The sequence below is a fragment of the Oncorhynchus keta genome, chromosome 21, assembly GCF_023373465.1.
Source record: "Oncorhynchus keta strain PuntledgeMale-10-30-2019 chromosome 21, Oket_V2, whole genome shotgun sequence".
NCBI lineage: Eukaryota > Metazoa > Chordata > Actinopteri > Salmoniformes > Salmonidae > Oncorhynchus > Oncorhynchus keta.
In genome coordinates, this window is record NC_068441.1 from 20,880,459 (window position 1) to 20,896,765 (window position 16,307).

At 43.7% G+C, this 16,307-nt stretch overlaps 1 protein-coding gene across 1 annotated transcript in view; it reads right to left on the bottom strand.

Moving 5' to 3' along the window:
* LOC118377479 (calmodulin-binding transcription activator 1) overlaps positions 1 to 16,307 on the bottom strand; it is a 130,636-nt gene that overhangs the window by 38,801 nt on the left and 75,528 nt on the right. Inside the window, 2 exon segments of the mRNA XM_052473461.1 lie at positions 4,123 to 4,258; positions 15,835 to 15,902. Coding sequence (XP_052329421.1) covers positions 4,123 to 4,258; positions 15,835 to 15,902 — 204 coding nt within the window.

The following is a 16,307-nucleotide window of genomic DNA, read 5'->3' on the forward strand; positions in this document are numbered from 1 at the left end:
TCCTCCCTCTCTTGGTCATTACCTCTCTGTCCCTTTATCCCTTCCTCCCTCTCTTGGTCATTACCTCTCTGTCCCTTTATCCCTTCCTCCCTCTCCTGGTCATTACCTCTCTGTCCCTTTATCCCTTCCTCCCTCTCCTGGTCATTACCTCTCTGTCCCTTTATCCCTTCCTCCCCCTCTCATGGTCTTCCCCTCTCTGTCCCTTTATCCCTTCCTCCCTCTCTTGGTCATTACCTCTCTGTCCCTTTATCCCTTCCTCCCTCTCCTGGTCATTACCTCTCTGTCCCTTTATGCCTTCCTCCCTCTCTTGGTCATTACCTCTCTGTCCCTTTGTCCCTTCCTCCCTCTCTCTTGGTCATTACCTGTCTGTCCCTTTATCCCTTCCTCCCTCTCTTGGTCATTACCTCTCTGTCCCTTTATCCCTTCCTCCCCCTCTCCTGGTCTTCCCCTCTCTGTCCCTTTATCCCTTCCTCCCTCTCTTGGTCATTACCTCTCTGTCCCTTTATCCCTTCCTCCCTCTCTTGGTCATTACCTCTCTGTCCCTTTATCCCTTCCTCCCTCTCCTGGTCATTACCTCTCTGTCCCTTTATCCCTTCCTCCCTCTCTTGGTCATTACCTCTCCGTCCCTTTATCCCTTCCTCCCTCTCTCTTGGTCATTACCTCTCTGTCCCTTTATCCCTTCCTCCCTCTCTTGGTCATTACCTCTCTGTCCCTTTATCCCTTCCTCCCTCTCTTGGTCATTCCCTCTCTGTCCCTTTATCCCTTCCTCCCTCTCTTGGTCATTACCTCTCTGTCCCTTTATACCTTCCTCCCTCTCCTGGTCATTACCTCTCTGTCCCTTTATCCCTTCCTCCCTCTCTCCTGGTCATTACCTCTCTGTCCCTTTATCCCTTCCTCCCTCTCCTGGTCATTACCTCTCTGTCCCTTTATCCCTTCCTCCCCCTCTCCTGGTCTTCCCCTCTCTGTCCCTTTATCCCTTCCTCCCTCTCTTGGTCATTACCTCTCTGTCCCTTTATCCCTTCCTCCCTCTCTTGGTCATTACCTCTCTGTCCCTTTATCCCTTCCTCCCTCTCCTGGTCATTACCTCTCTGTCCCTTTATCCCTTCCTCCCTCTCCTGGTCTTCCCCTCTCTGTCCCTTTATCCCTTCCTCCCTCTCTTGGTCATTACCTCTCTGTCCCTTTATCCCTTCCTCCCTCTCTCCTGGTCATTACCTCTCTGTCCCTTTATCCCTTCCTCCCTCTCTCCTGGTCATTACCTCTCTGTCCCTTTATCCCTTCCTCCCTCTCTTGGTCATTCCCTCTCTGTTCCTTTATCCCTTCCTCCCTCTCTCCTGGTCATTACCTCTCTGTCCCTTTATCCCTTCCTCCCTCTCTCCTGGTCATTACCTCTCTGTCCCTTTATCCCTTCCTCCCTCTCTCCTGGTCATTACCTCTCTGTCCCTTTATCCCTTCCTCCCTCTCCTGGTCATTACCTCTCTGTCCCTTTATCCCTTCCTCCCTCTCCTGGTCATTACCTCTCTGTTCCTTTATCCCTTCCTCCCTCTCCTGGTCATTACCTCTCTGTCCCTTTATCCCTTCCTCCCTCTCTTGGTCATTACCTCTCTGTCCCTTTATCCCTTCCTCCCTCTCCTGGTCTTCCCCTCTCTGTCCCTTTATCCCTTCCTCCCTCTCTTGGTCATTACCTCTCTGTTCCTTTATCCCTTCCTCCCTCTCCTGGTCATTACCTCTCTGTCCCTTTATCCCTTCCTCCCTCTCTCTTGGTCATTACCTCTCTGTCCCTTTATCCCTTCCTCCCTCTCCTGGTCATTACCTCTCTGTCCCTTTATCCCTTCCTCCCTCTCTCCTGGTCATTCCCTCTCTTTTTATGTCTGTCACACTCCCCACTCGCCGCTTGCGTACTATTTCTGCTGAATAATCAATTATAGAGCTGTAGCATGTGACTCACACATATACATGGGCGCTTGCACACACACACACACGTACACACACACACACACACACACACACACACACACACACACACACACACACACACACACACACACACACACACACACACACACACACACACACACACACACACACACACACACACACACCATTGCCTTGAGACTCGATCGATACTCCTCTCTGTTCCTGTCGAAGGAGGCATTGACATCATCTTTGGCCTGAAGCCAAACACACACTTATCCTACAGAGAGGGTGTGTGTGTGTGTGTGTGTGTGTGTGTGTGTGTGTGTGTGTGTGTGTGTGTGTGTGTGTGTGTGTGTGTGTGTGTGTGTGTGTGTGTGTGTGTGTGTGTGTGTGTGTGTGTGTGTGTGTGTGTGTGTGTGTATTGGTAACATAAGAAACAGCTAGGGGAGGATGTTAGAGACTGATTCACAAACGGAGAGAGAGGGATAGCAGGAGCGGGAGCTCAATCCAGTCAATCCATCCCACGCTCTTCCCTTTTTCCATCTCATTAACCTTTTTTCTTATTTTCACCTCACATCCCTTCATCTCTCCTCCCTCTCTTTCCCTTGCCCTCCAATTCCTCTACTTTGAGTTTTGTATGGCCTTCCTTAGTGGTCTTCCATCTATAGTGCCTTCAGAAAGTATTCACACCTCTTGACTTTTTCCACATTTTGTTGTGTTACAGACTGAATTTAAAATAGATTTGCATATCTGATTCAAATCTGTTCTTTTTCCTGCAGTTTAAACAGCCAAAAAGCACATGGAATCAGATATTTCAAGCAACATTTCAAACCATCTTCGTTGGTGGATTGAAGTCAGATATAAATCTGATTCCTGGCCATGTGACCTGTGGCGTGAATTCATGGATGCCAAGGGAAGCCAGGCTTCCCCCCAAAAATGTATCAATGGAAACATTTTAAAACATAAAAAACATCTGTGTTTCTTAATTTTCCTTCAATTTTCAAGAGGCTGAATGATGCTGTCTGGTCCAAACGAGTATGACATTGTTGCTGCCCGTAGCATTGAAGGCAAGGGAAGCCAACGAGCATCCTACCTCCCTTGACAAAAACATGTTTAAAAAAATAGCTAATCAACGTTGAGTTAAACTGAGTGAGCTCAACTGTGATTGGTCCTGGCGCACCAAAACAAAGTGTCAAGAGAAGCCAGTTTGGATTTGGTGTCACTCCTATCAAATCCCATCGAGAGCATAAGTCATTGACAGAAAAACTTGAATTGTTGCATCTCGTTGTGTTGTTGTCCTCCGGTGACTATCCAGCTAGCTAAAATTAGCCCTATCCTAAATTAGCCCTATCCTAAATTAGCCCTATCCTAAATTAGCCCTATCCTAAATTAGCCCTATCCTAAATTAGCCCTATCCTAAATTAGCCCTATCCTAAATTAGCCCTATCCTAAATTAGCCCTATCCTAAATTAGCCCTATCCTAAATTAGCCCTATCCTAAATTAGCCCTATCCTAAATTAGCCCTATCCTAAATTAGCCCTATCCTAAATTAGCCCTATCCTAAATTAGCCCTATCCTAAATTAGCCCTATCCTAAATTAGCCCTATCCTAAATTAGCCATGGATGGAGATTTCAACTTGTGGTTTTACTTCGTTCTCTGTACTGGCCAATGATTATAATGACGATTCTGATCCAACCATTAATTCATACATTGTTGTTCCCTGGCCTGAGAGGATGGAAGTTCAATATGTAGTAGTAGGAGGCTAATGTTAACTAGCTAACGTTGCCCATTAATGGAAGTTAGGCTAGTGAGCAATCATTTTAGCCAGGTAGCCGAGGACAAAACCAGTATGCACTTCATGACAGAGTGATTTTGTCAACATGAAAGAGAGGAGGAGGTCATTGGCCCTTCTCTACAAGTAGGGTGATCAACATATTTTTCTACGTGCACGAACACGCACGCAAGGCTTTAGAGACTCGCAATTGTAATCACTACCAAAGGTGATTCTAACATGTATTGACTCAGGGGTGTCAATACTTATGTAAATTACATATTTCTGTATTACATTTTCAATAAATTAGCAAACATTTTTTGAAGCATATTTACTGTCATTATGGGGTACTGTGTGTAGATGGGAGAGAAAAGGCCAAGGGGTATGGATACTCTCTGAGGGCACTGCATATGTATGAGTGCATGTGTGTGCTCACCTCCACTCCCTGTACTTTGAGCTTCATGTGGTCTTCTCTGGTGGTCTTCCCATCTTTCCTCTTCTTCCAGCAGTAGCCATCCTTCCTGTACTTTACCTTCTTCCTGTTGTACAGGATCATCGAGCCATTCTGAGGTCTTGGAGAGGAAGAGAGAGAGGAGAGAGGGAGAGAGGGAGGAAGGGAGAGGGACAAAGAGGGAAAGAGGGAGAGAGGAAAGGGAGAGAAGGAGAGATATCAATAACACATTCATTACTCTGTAGATCACTCTCATATTACTGTTAGTGTTTCTATGGTGATTGGATGATTGGATGATATAAGTAGAAGTAGGAGACAGTCTGTTGCTACCCAGAGTGCATCACACCTGAATTTACAGTATCTCTCTCAACCATCATAACTATCTCAAAACAAGCAAAGCAATTAACTGACCAATAACAGTGTCATGACGTTGGCCTGGGGGTAGGTTTATGAGAGTCATAAATACCTCTTACCCCCTTTTTCCTCTCTCTACCCTACTGATGTTACATTTGCAAACCCTTTGGTTAACATAGAGATTCTGAGAACATCAGAAGGTGGGGAGAAATGAACTATATTCTGGTAATCCAACCAATTGAACATATTATTTTTTTTATTTTAAATTTGGCAAGTCAGTTAAGAACAAATTCTTATTTCCAATGACAGCCTAGGAACAGTGGGTTAACTGCCTGTTCAGGGGTAGAACGACAGATTTGTACCTTGTCAGCTCGGGGATTTGAATTTGCAACCTTCCGGTTACTAGTCCAATTCTCATTAGGAAACGATATTTCTTAGGAACTTGTTTTCAGTTCCTACCGCTTCCACTGGATGTCACCAGTCTTTAGAATTTGGTTGAGGTTATTCATTTGTGCAATGAAGAAGTACGGCCATCTAATTTGCAAATAAATAAATTAAAAAAGCCTACAATGTGATTTTCTGGATTGTTTTCCCTCATTTTGTCTGTCATAGTTGAAGTGAACCTATGATGAAAATTACAGGCCTCTCTCATCTCTTTAAGTTGGAGAACTTGCACAATTGGTAGCTGACTAAATACTTTTTTGCCCCACTGTAGGTATTTAGTAAATACATAATTAAACCCAATTTTGTATTGCTGGTTCAACTTGTTAGCCAGGGTTCGTGCAGATAACCAATAATTTACAACTTTCAGATGAGACTGAATTAAGATGACGATTCATATTGACTGCTATTGATGTAAAATATGACTAGGTCTTTAAGAGTTTATTCGGAAGATAACAGCTCCATAAATATTATTTGGTGCCCAACACTCTAGTTAATTACATTTACATGATTAGCTCAATCAGGTAATATTAATTACGGAGAAATGATTTTATAGAATAGCATGTCATATCACTTAATCTGGCATAGCCAAAGACACTACATAATTGGTGCCCCCTGTGAGGAATCTAAAATAGAATAAGGCTTTCATTTTGATTCAGCCTGTATAAATTTGAAAAACAGATGACATAATATACCAAGTTATTGTACACATTTTTTGAGTGTTAAAGACAAGCATTATTGAGTGTACTGAAGATTCCCCTGCCTCCGTGTTGTTCGCTGACGTAGTCAGTGGGTAACGTAAGCAAATAGATTTCTGTATGAGGGCCGAGAAAGCTAATTATAGAAATCTGAGAAATAGAGCATTTGGCCAAACGCAGGGCTATTTCTGCCTGGCGCATTTCAGACGTGTGTAGGCTCGGTCATTATTAATTTGTCGAGCGAGGACAAAGAGCCGGCCGATTGAAATTCAGGAGATTTGACCTGTTAGTCCACTAGGGGCATTATTTCATTTTTGGATAAAAAGACGTGCCTGTTTTAAGCGCAATATTTTGTCACGAAAAGATGCTCGACTATGCTTGGAATTGATCGTTTTGGAAAGAAGACACTCTGACATTTCCAGAACTGCAAAGATTTTCACTGTGAGTGCCGTTGAACAAAAGCTTCAGGCAAAACCTGGAAAATCTGGCAATTTACATTCTGAAATAGATATTTTAAATAATATCCAAATTTATGAGTTTTCTAAACAAGACATTGTAAACTTTTTCCAAACTAACCTAGATGAAGCAACTTCTCAGGTTAATTAAAGTTTAATTCCCAAATAGCCTTTACAGGTCTGATTTATCATTAAAACCATTCAGTAATCCAGTACTGACAGAAGCCCCGCCCCAGCGGGAATCCCACGTGGCTTCGGTCTTAGAGAGAAGTGTACCACAGTGTTGAATGTTTCCAACATTTGATCTACTGTTTAAACTTATGATATCCAATCAATGGAGATTGTATGGATTTTATTGTCTCATTCAATTCCAATGAATTCCAAACCCAAACTTTGAAAGAAAATAGGAAAAATGTTCCTCTAAATTTTTCGAATAATGTGCAAGCTATCAAAGGAGGTGGTCACCACTCCTCCGCTAATTAGTGAACCTCCACCCATAAAAGATTGATCTCTGACCTCAGCAGCGATACCAACCCTAATTATGCCATTAGCGAAAAAACAGCCAAAATTGCGAACTCTCTCCAAAACCAACCATCAAACACAGGCTTTGTGACGGTTCTCCCCACTTTTGCACTGATGTATTGCCATAAAAATGTGGCATCGGTCCAATACCACAGTGCACAGCGGAAGCACGTGCCCGACATGTCTAACATGAGGGGACAGGTGGAGAGAACTGAGCAACTATTGACAAAAGCAGGAAATGAAAACAATCTGCTAGTCGAGGAACTGCGTTTGAAATCTGAACAATTAAAAGTAATTGCAAATACTTATGATGATGAACGAGCACAAACTCTTCAACAAAATCGTTGTCTCCAGGAACAACTCGATTTAGACAAAACTAAATACGATGTAGTCCACTTCAAACTAGATACATCTGTTGAGTTATCTACAAACAGGAGCGTGCAATTTGATAACATGCAGGCAGTTTTGTTGAACGTTACTCAGAGTAACACGGTTCTACTCAAAATGCTGCAGACCAAAGACAATGAATTGATGAACACAATGACAAAGTTGGATGACAAATCAGCAAAACTCATTGAAGTCGCTGACCAAATGAATGATGAGAGAATTCGGGTGATGAAGATGGAAATCTTGATTTCTAAGCAAGAGGAAGAAATCACATCACTGAATCTCTCGCTCTGTACTCAAGACCTGCAAACCATGACAGATAAGTTTGAGATCGAAAAGAGCAAGTGCGACACTCACGTGTCCAAAATCAATACTCTAAGCGCTCAAGTGGACTCTGCAATGCAGCAGAATACCACCCTTAGGTACCATCTGTAGGAAGTCCAGAATGGTCACGCTCTACAGCGTGACTATCCATCCAAGCAACCGGAGCCCGTTACTCAAAGGAGTGAAGACAATAGGTTTCAGACATTGCCTCCATCATGTGTCCCTCAGTCTTCTCCTCTTGGCCATTCGGCACTGAGTAATATGTCGCCTCTTGGCCAACAAAGCCAAAGCAAATGACTACACTAAACTTGCCACAGCTTTGAAATTAGAATTCAGTGGTTCTGCAACTCGCAAACACGATAGCTCACTGGCTAACATGGTCAAACAAGCTTTGAACGAACACCCACAAGCTTACTATTATAGGCTTCGTTCAGCTTACTTTGGCCTACTCACTGAAACAGGTATGGAAGACCTGTTACCTTTTAAACAAATGTTCCTGTCGAACATGTATCCTACCTTCATTACCTACTTGGGCCCTGCAGCCCACATTGGCTTGCCTATCTTACAACCCAGAGAGCTTGCAAGCACAGCTTTTGAGGCATCAAAAGCTTGTAACGCTAAGAGCCCTTGACCACTCGGTTTTGAAGTTTGACCGGGAGCACTCACTCCAGTTAGAGGGTGCATTATTAGGTATTGGAGCGTTAAGAGATGACGCACAACAACAGTTTCTACCACGAAACCATGATTCCAATAATCTCTGCGGTCAAAATAACTGTAAAGTAAGTCACCATCAAAACGACTACCGCTACAATCGACCTGTTCAATATGTTCCTGCACCCAACCCACACAAAGTGTCAGAGCACAAGGGTAACAAAGAGTTGAAGGATGATCAAAACGTAGACCAATGTTCTCCAGAAGTTCCACTACGTGAAGAACTAAAGCGAGAATCATTTGAGAAAAGGGTAAAAGATAAGTCACAGGGACTAGACGGGGAATTACTGGACACCAGGTCCGCAGGAATTAACACCCATAGCAAGGACGTTAAAATTCAAATCTCTCCCGCTCTCACTCGAGACCCTATCCAGGGTCCGCTTGATCAAGAAACAAGCCCACGGGCTTTGTCTATAGACTCTGATACAAAGGTTGCGAAGAAAAATGTCAAACGCTTCGTTAAAGGCAAGCCCACTCAAATTCGGAAAAGTCGATCTGCTTCCACCTTGAACAGAATTGACACATCACGTCGTTGCGAACGACCACTCCACTTTGTGGGGAATATGAATCGAAACGCCCATACCTGGAAACAGTCCTGGAGGACTGCTTAACTTGTCATGGCTAATTGATTCGGGTGCAACAATATCACTCATCTTTCAAACATTGTTTGATGATGTAGAAAGGGCTTTGAAGCCAACTAAACATTGGTTAAAAGTGGAACGATGCGACACTACACTTCGAGGGGTCACTCAGACTACCTCGCCTCTAACATTGACAGTCATGCTGAAACTACACTTCAAGGACATATCGCTCATCCACCCTGTGTATGTTACCAGCCTCGAAACTGTACCCCTGCTACTTGGAGCAGACTTGATGGATCGGTTACTCCCATTGATGGATTGGAAAACCAACCAGGCCACAGGCTACAGTGCCTTCTCCACCGACCACACTGTCTTCCCCTAACGCTAGCAGCAACGCAGTCATTCACGAGGGGTATCTGTCAAAAGCACCCCTTGGGAAAAAGATGTTTTAAAACCTCTTGGTGCAGAATCCGATCCAAGGAGATGTTACGATATCTCGACACATTCCATCAGCCAATCTGATGGACCATTCTTGTCATGATTTCGAGCCAGCTGTCTATGTGAATGAGCAACTTCCCTCCTCCTTGCAGTCTTGCAATATGGTAGTTGAGATGAACTTCTCTTGCCCTTCGGACACTTCCTCAAACACTGCGGCAGGTCTCAGCAAGAAAAACATCGATACACAGAGTAAACTCTGCTTCCGATGACACAGCTTACGCTTTGTGGGGGACTGTCAACCCGTACAATGACACTAATGGCGTCAGTCCAGCAACTTACCTGATGACTCCCACTGGTTAAACACTTTGCGACATCACAGACCGATATCCTTGTCTTAGTTCGCAGGTACTGAAGAGGTTGCCACACGCGGACGCGGTGATGACTGACAGACCTCGACAGCCACTGAGGGTGTTGAAGCACAAACACCAGGAGATTTGGTTGAAAGGTTACAGCCACTCTCATAATAACGTGGCCACTGACAACTCGTTCATAGGGTTCAAACTTTTAGTTTGCGCCTCGGATACCAACACCACCCGCTGGTGGGGGGATCCCGAGACACAAAGGGGGGGAATAGTAGCCCAGACCCATGATGAGCCTTATCGAGGCCGGTGGGGGGGTTGGGACTACGGACAACACCGTACGCGGCCGCCAGAGCATAAATCAAATCAGGCCCCTAGACAGGCCCCTAGACGGGGATTATCTTAGAACACATCTAAGATAGTACTGAGGTGTACCACACTGGTTGTAAAGGAAGTCCAGTAGACTTGTCCACCTCCAAAACAAATGGCAACAATAATCATTCCTTGCCATGTGTAGTAGTCACTCCAAGACAACTAGTAAAATGCTCTAATCATGTATTACTGTCGGATAACATTTCAGAATAAATCAGTAGGACAACTGGAACCCTTGAGTACCAGTACCAATACCACAGTCAGTCCAGCAACACTCAGTAAGAGGATTAGTAACCTCACAAGTTAAATTGCTATTGATAATAGCAACATAGGAGTCACTCAGAGTGCAACACGGGGAAGGGAATCTCCATTGCACTATTCCAATGGTTAACACACGCCACTAATAAATAGAACCCTCTGTTCAGGAGAAATGTTATTAGAAGTCATGAATCACGATCACACCACGTACGACTGGTCTAATACTTAGGGTACTTCCGTCATGAGGTTAGCTCCTCCGTGGATAACATAGCGATGAAGTAAACTTCTTCATACCTACCGCCACTACAATAGTGGAAGACAATGACTGGTAGTAAAACCACTACAGACTCTCTCGACACCAATTCTGACTGACCTCCAGGCATTGACCTGAAAATTACCTGACTACGTCAGACTCATTCTGAACAAGTTGTAATCTGCCAGGATACTTGGTTTCCTTCCCTTGACATGTGCGCTTGTGTAAGCATAAACTCACATGCACAACGGAACATCCAATTAGGATTTATGCTAGGATCACTTAAGGGTCCGAGATGAATACCAGCCTTAGTAAAGTTGAACATTTATTTTGAGGCCTTTAACTCTACAGCTACAGCACTCACTACTTCTTCCCAGATGTCCATAGGTCACCCCTGTAGACTGCCCAAAACTAGTGCCTTACAGCTGTAGACTTAGTATAGTACCCTAAGCAACACCCCGCAAATTAGGAAAGCCCTAGATATGACATTAGACAATGCCAGGATAGGGTCATTTTGCCAAGACCATGGATGTAGATAGAATACAGTCCAATTAGATGATTAAGGGGGCATAACTATATTTTGTTTTGTTTATGCTTTCATTCATTTTGTTTCATTTTGTTTGGCACGTAGAAAGTGATAGAGCCATAAACAACTTCCCCATACAAGCATCAGTTAGTGCCACAACGCCGCTCATTTGGGAGGAAATGTAATGATATATTTCATGAGTGTGTGTGCGTTGTTAACATCTGCCTAAGTTACTGCCCAGATCTTCCAGTCTGGACGACCAGACGACGGGTCCGGAACGGCGATCCCAATCCGGACATCCGCTGCCCAGCCATGGAGCGGACTTCTTCATTTGCAGACACCCTACCCGGGTCGACCACCAGATGGGGACCACAACGATGGTCCACAACCAGGACAACCCACTGTCATTTTTATGTTGGTTTGCAACATGCAGGTTAATCGCAAGATTGAACTCAACATGGGGAGACTGTCATGACGTTGGCCTGGGGTAGGTTTATGACAGTCATAAAAACCTATTCCACCCGTTTTCCTCTCTCTACCCTACTGATGTTACATTTGCAAAACCCTTGGTTAACATAGAGATTCTGGGAACATAAGAAGGTGGGGAGAAATTAACTATATTCTGGTAATCTGACCAATTGAACATATGCGGTGGTACTCAATGAATATGTCAGTTCGGTCGTCATCTGAGACATTATCATCAATGATAAGATGACCTAAACTCTACAGTGGAAGGTATACACATCAGAGTTATCGGATTCACATGGAATTGTTGTTCAATTTAAATGTTTGAATATGAAATTATTCGTGATGGGATGAAATGTGATTTTAGCTTCTAAAATATGAGATTTGGGATTTCACAAGGTAGGGCTCTGCTCAATCAGTGGCCCGCCCCTGTGAAGGGACATGGGCTATAAAACTTTTCAAACACGTCCTCCTCTCCCTTCCTTCAGAACAAAGCCAACATCACGCGTGAGCTTTGGTTGCGAATGGTATGAACTTTGAACTCTTATTCACTACAGATGTGATACCTCCTAGCCGTTGAGTTAACAACAGCCGCTGCAAACGAGGGTTGGGAAGGAACAGACAGAGTATCCCGTCTACCACACAACGACATTACTACAACGTATTCAATTTACCAGCAGAGACATTCTTCAAAGGACGAAGGACTCGGTTGGGCAACACAGCCTTCCATCTACCACCAACCTACCGAAGCGCCGCTCAGAGTAAATATTTATTGCCCAGTTTTCCAAATGGGCGGTAATTTAGAATGCATAAGATACTGTATTTACGATAGCACAGCTTCGCCCTTTGTTCCTCAGTCTTCCCGCTCTTTCACTCAAACCCAGCCCTTTTCTTTTGTGTAACAAGCTGTCATATCTGTTCCGCCTAGCAGGGACGTTTTCCTTTATGACGTAATTTGTAATCAAGTTATGATTTAATTATGTGTATGTGTAATTCTGTGTGATTAGTTAGGCATTTAGTAAATAAATTATTCAACCCAATTTGACGATTAATATTGACTGCTATTGATGTAAAATATGACTGGGTCTTTAAGAGTTTATTCGGAAGATAACAGCTCTATAAATATTATTGTGTGGTGCCCGACTCTCTAGTTAATTACATTTACATGATTAGCTCAATCAGGTAACATTAATTACGGAGAAATTATTTTATAGAATAGCATGTCATATCACTTAATCCGGCATAGCCAAATACATGACAACAGTGACAGGTTATTTTTGGACAAAAGTTATTCTTGGATTAACAGAAATGCCCACTGCTCACCGCTGATTGTGTGGTTCTACAAATGTGGTTCTATCAATCTTTCTGTCATTTCAGCCTTCTGTGTATGATGCACACACACACACACACACACGCACACACACGCTAACATATTAGCTCACAAACACACACGTTAATATTTTAGCAGGGTGCTTTAGCTGCACCGCGGGAAAACTGTTTACTCAGCTACTATTCCTCAAACCTGTGAAGACACACACACACTGCTGTTGTACACACAAACACACGCACACTGTACACACAGAGGGCAGATCTCCTCCTGAGTGTACTATGAGCTCAATGTCATCCCTGGAGCTCCTCAATCAATCACCACATTACAGAAACAGTGGGACCAGTGTGTGTGTGTGTGTGTGTGTGTGTGTGTGTGTGTGTGTGTGTGTGTGTGTGTGTGTGTGTGTGTGTGTGTGTGTGTGTGTGTGTGTGTGTGTGTGTGTGTGTGTGTGTGTGTGTGTGTGTGTGTGTGAGACCGAGCGAGAGAGAGTGTGTAAGGTGGAGGATTTGCTGCCTTATCTCCTAACAACAGAGCCAGAACAAGCATTTCAACAATCAATAAACCCCACACACACAAACCCCTTTTCTCCTCCCCTCCCCTTGTCTTTCATTCTCTCCTATCTCCTCCCCTCCCCTTGTCTTTCATTCTCTCCTATCTCCTCCCCTCCCCTTGTCTTTCATTCTCTCCTATCTCCTCCCCTCCCCTTGTCTTTCATTCTCTCCTATCTCCTCCCCTCCCCTTGTCTTTCATTCTCTCCTATCTCCTCCCCTCCCCTTGTCTTTCATCCTCTCCTATCTCCTCCCCTCCCCTTGTCTTTCATTCTCTCCTATGTCCTCCCCTCCCCTTGTCTTTCATTCTCTCCTCTCCTCTCCTCACATTCTTTCTTTTCCTTTTTACTCCTCTTCTCTCCTCTCATTTATTCCTCTCCTCTCTTTTTGTTCATTTTTCACTAAAAGTACATGACCAGAGATTATGGTAATTAAATTTATGCACACTCAGTGAAATTGAATGTACTTTGAGCTTATTTTCTTTGCCACCTTAAATGTGTTGTGTTTCAGTGTGTTTCTCAGTAGAGTACAGTAGCCCTCTGATCAAAGCTTAGTTTAGTCTCTGTGTCTCGCGGCTGCTGTGACTCATCCCGCCGCGGTTAACTCTAATTATGTTACAGAGATGATATAAAGATGAGGGATCTGATTCAACCACACACACACACACACACACACACACACACACACACACACACACACACACACACACACACACACACACACACACACACACACACACACACACACACACACACACACACACACACACACACACACACACACACACACACACACACACGCACAAGTGCGCACACACACGCACAAGCACACACACACACACACCCTCTGATTCAACCAGACTTTACATATACTATTGATTCAAGTGCCAAGCTGTTTGGGATATAAAAAGCATTTCCTGAGTTTGTGAGTGCTAGAGGAAGAGAAGGCTTTGCAACCTCCGCATGCTGAAGATCCCCTGGTTCTGTGTGTATTGTATTGTCGAGGATCCCCTGGTTCTGTGTGTATCGTCGTTATTGCAAAAGAGAATGTGCAGTCAAGAACTTTCCCGGATGTGTGTCCTCTGTGTGTCCTCTGTGTGTCCTTGAACTAGGTGCTCTGCTCACCCTTGACAAAACTCTTGAGCGGTTGTATCCCATGGGGTGAATGAACAAGTGAGGGAGGGCGTGAGTGAGGGGGAGGAGATTGAGTGTAAGATAAAGGGAAAGAGTGATAAAGAAAGGGAAGGATGGAGAGAGAGATATAGAGAGAGGAGTGTTAAGGTTTAAAACAGTCATTAGCTGGAGTTGATGAGGTATGTTGGAATGGAAGGAGTGTGAAGGTGACTGACTGCTGGTGGAGAGCCAGTTGTTTCCACTTATCAAGACAGAGCATTGAGAACAGCTATAACACACCTGCTATAACCCTGATATCAGCCTGCTATAAAACAGTTATAAAGCTGATATGGGCCTGATATAAGACTGTTATAAAGCTGATATGGGCCTGATATAAGACTGTTATAAAGCTGATATGGGCTTGATATATGACTGTTATAAAGCTGATATGGGCCTGATATAAGACTGTTATAAAGCTGATATGGGCCTGATATAAGACTGTTATAAAGCTGATATGGGCCTGATATAAGACTGTTATAAAGCTGATATGGGCCTGATATAAGACTGTTATAAAGCTGATATGGGCTTGATATATGACTGTTATAAAGCTGATATGGGCCTGATATAAGACTGTTATAAAGCTGATATGAACCTGCTATAAAATTGTTATAAATTGGCTATACAAGTATGCTATAGTTCACCAAAGCCCCAGCCCACACCAGTGGGATTAGCTGTAATCTACCATAATCTGGCTCCATTTCTATGTGGTTCTGAATTGAGTGGATTTAATGTGACTGACTGTCTACAGCTGCCATCCATCAGACTGCTAGGCCTGCGAGTGTCATAACCAATTACCATAGTTCTAGCAGCTGGCTGGAGGCTAAACTCCAGTCAGATGTTAACTAGATTCAAATGTAGCCTAGTGTGACAGTCACCCAATCCCAGATCGACCCTTAGCTAATGCCCACTAGGCCTAGGTATATGATTGAATTGATAAACACTATATGGTAATAGCTCCACCTCAACCTCTGATGGAAGTTGATCAATTGAACTTACACCGAACCATTGCCTTCAGATCTACACAATTGTCTTGGGGTTCAGGTCTATGGGGAATAGGATATGGCTTTATCGCTCTCTCTTTAGATCTCTCTCTCTCTCTTAAACTTATGTTTTTCTTACAGGCTGGAATGTTCATGTACTGCAGGGTCTTGACCCGATAAAGGGAATTTTAAAATTCAAAATCTTTCTCTCCCTCTATCTGTCTCTCCCTCCCGCTCCCTCTCCCTATAACTAATTTGCAGTTATGCTTATACATATTCAATTTCAGATGTGAAATCCTGCTAACCTCTCTCTTAAATACACACGTCCCCCATAAAACCTGAATTATACATCACTTATCATCATACATTTACATTCATTAATGCAACATTTATAGCTGACTAAGTTTTCATCATTTTACATTGACATTTTTAGATTGTAAAGGTACTGTGTAAGTTCTACATGTGTTACCATAAATTATTGTGTGTGTGTGTCTGCGTGTGCACGTGTGTGTGTGCGTCTCACCTGGTCTTGGGTGATGTCGTCAGCCATTCTTCATGTTTCTCAAATGTGATCAGATACGCTGCAATCTCCTGGAGAGAGGGAGAGAAATTAGAGACCTTACAGTGTTTGTGCGTGTGTGAGGATGTTTCTAGATGACCTGCTGATGACCACTGCCAGACTGTCACTCTCTTATCGCCATAGCGACACTCAGGAGCCCTTGCCACTGAGCAGCCAGTCAGGAGAGAGATTAGAAACACCATCTGGAGAAACAACCAATCAGACACTCTTGATTGACCCAGGTCACCCTCCACTGCGGACAAAAAAGCTCAGAGCACACATACGCACACATACGCACACATACGCACACATACACATTCACTCACTCACTCTGCAGGTAAGAAGGTGTAGAGAGATAAGAGCTGTGTGTGTGTGTGTGTGCACTGAGAGCAGAAAAGTTCACTCTGAAAGTTTCTGTGTAGATAACATATAGAGCC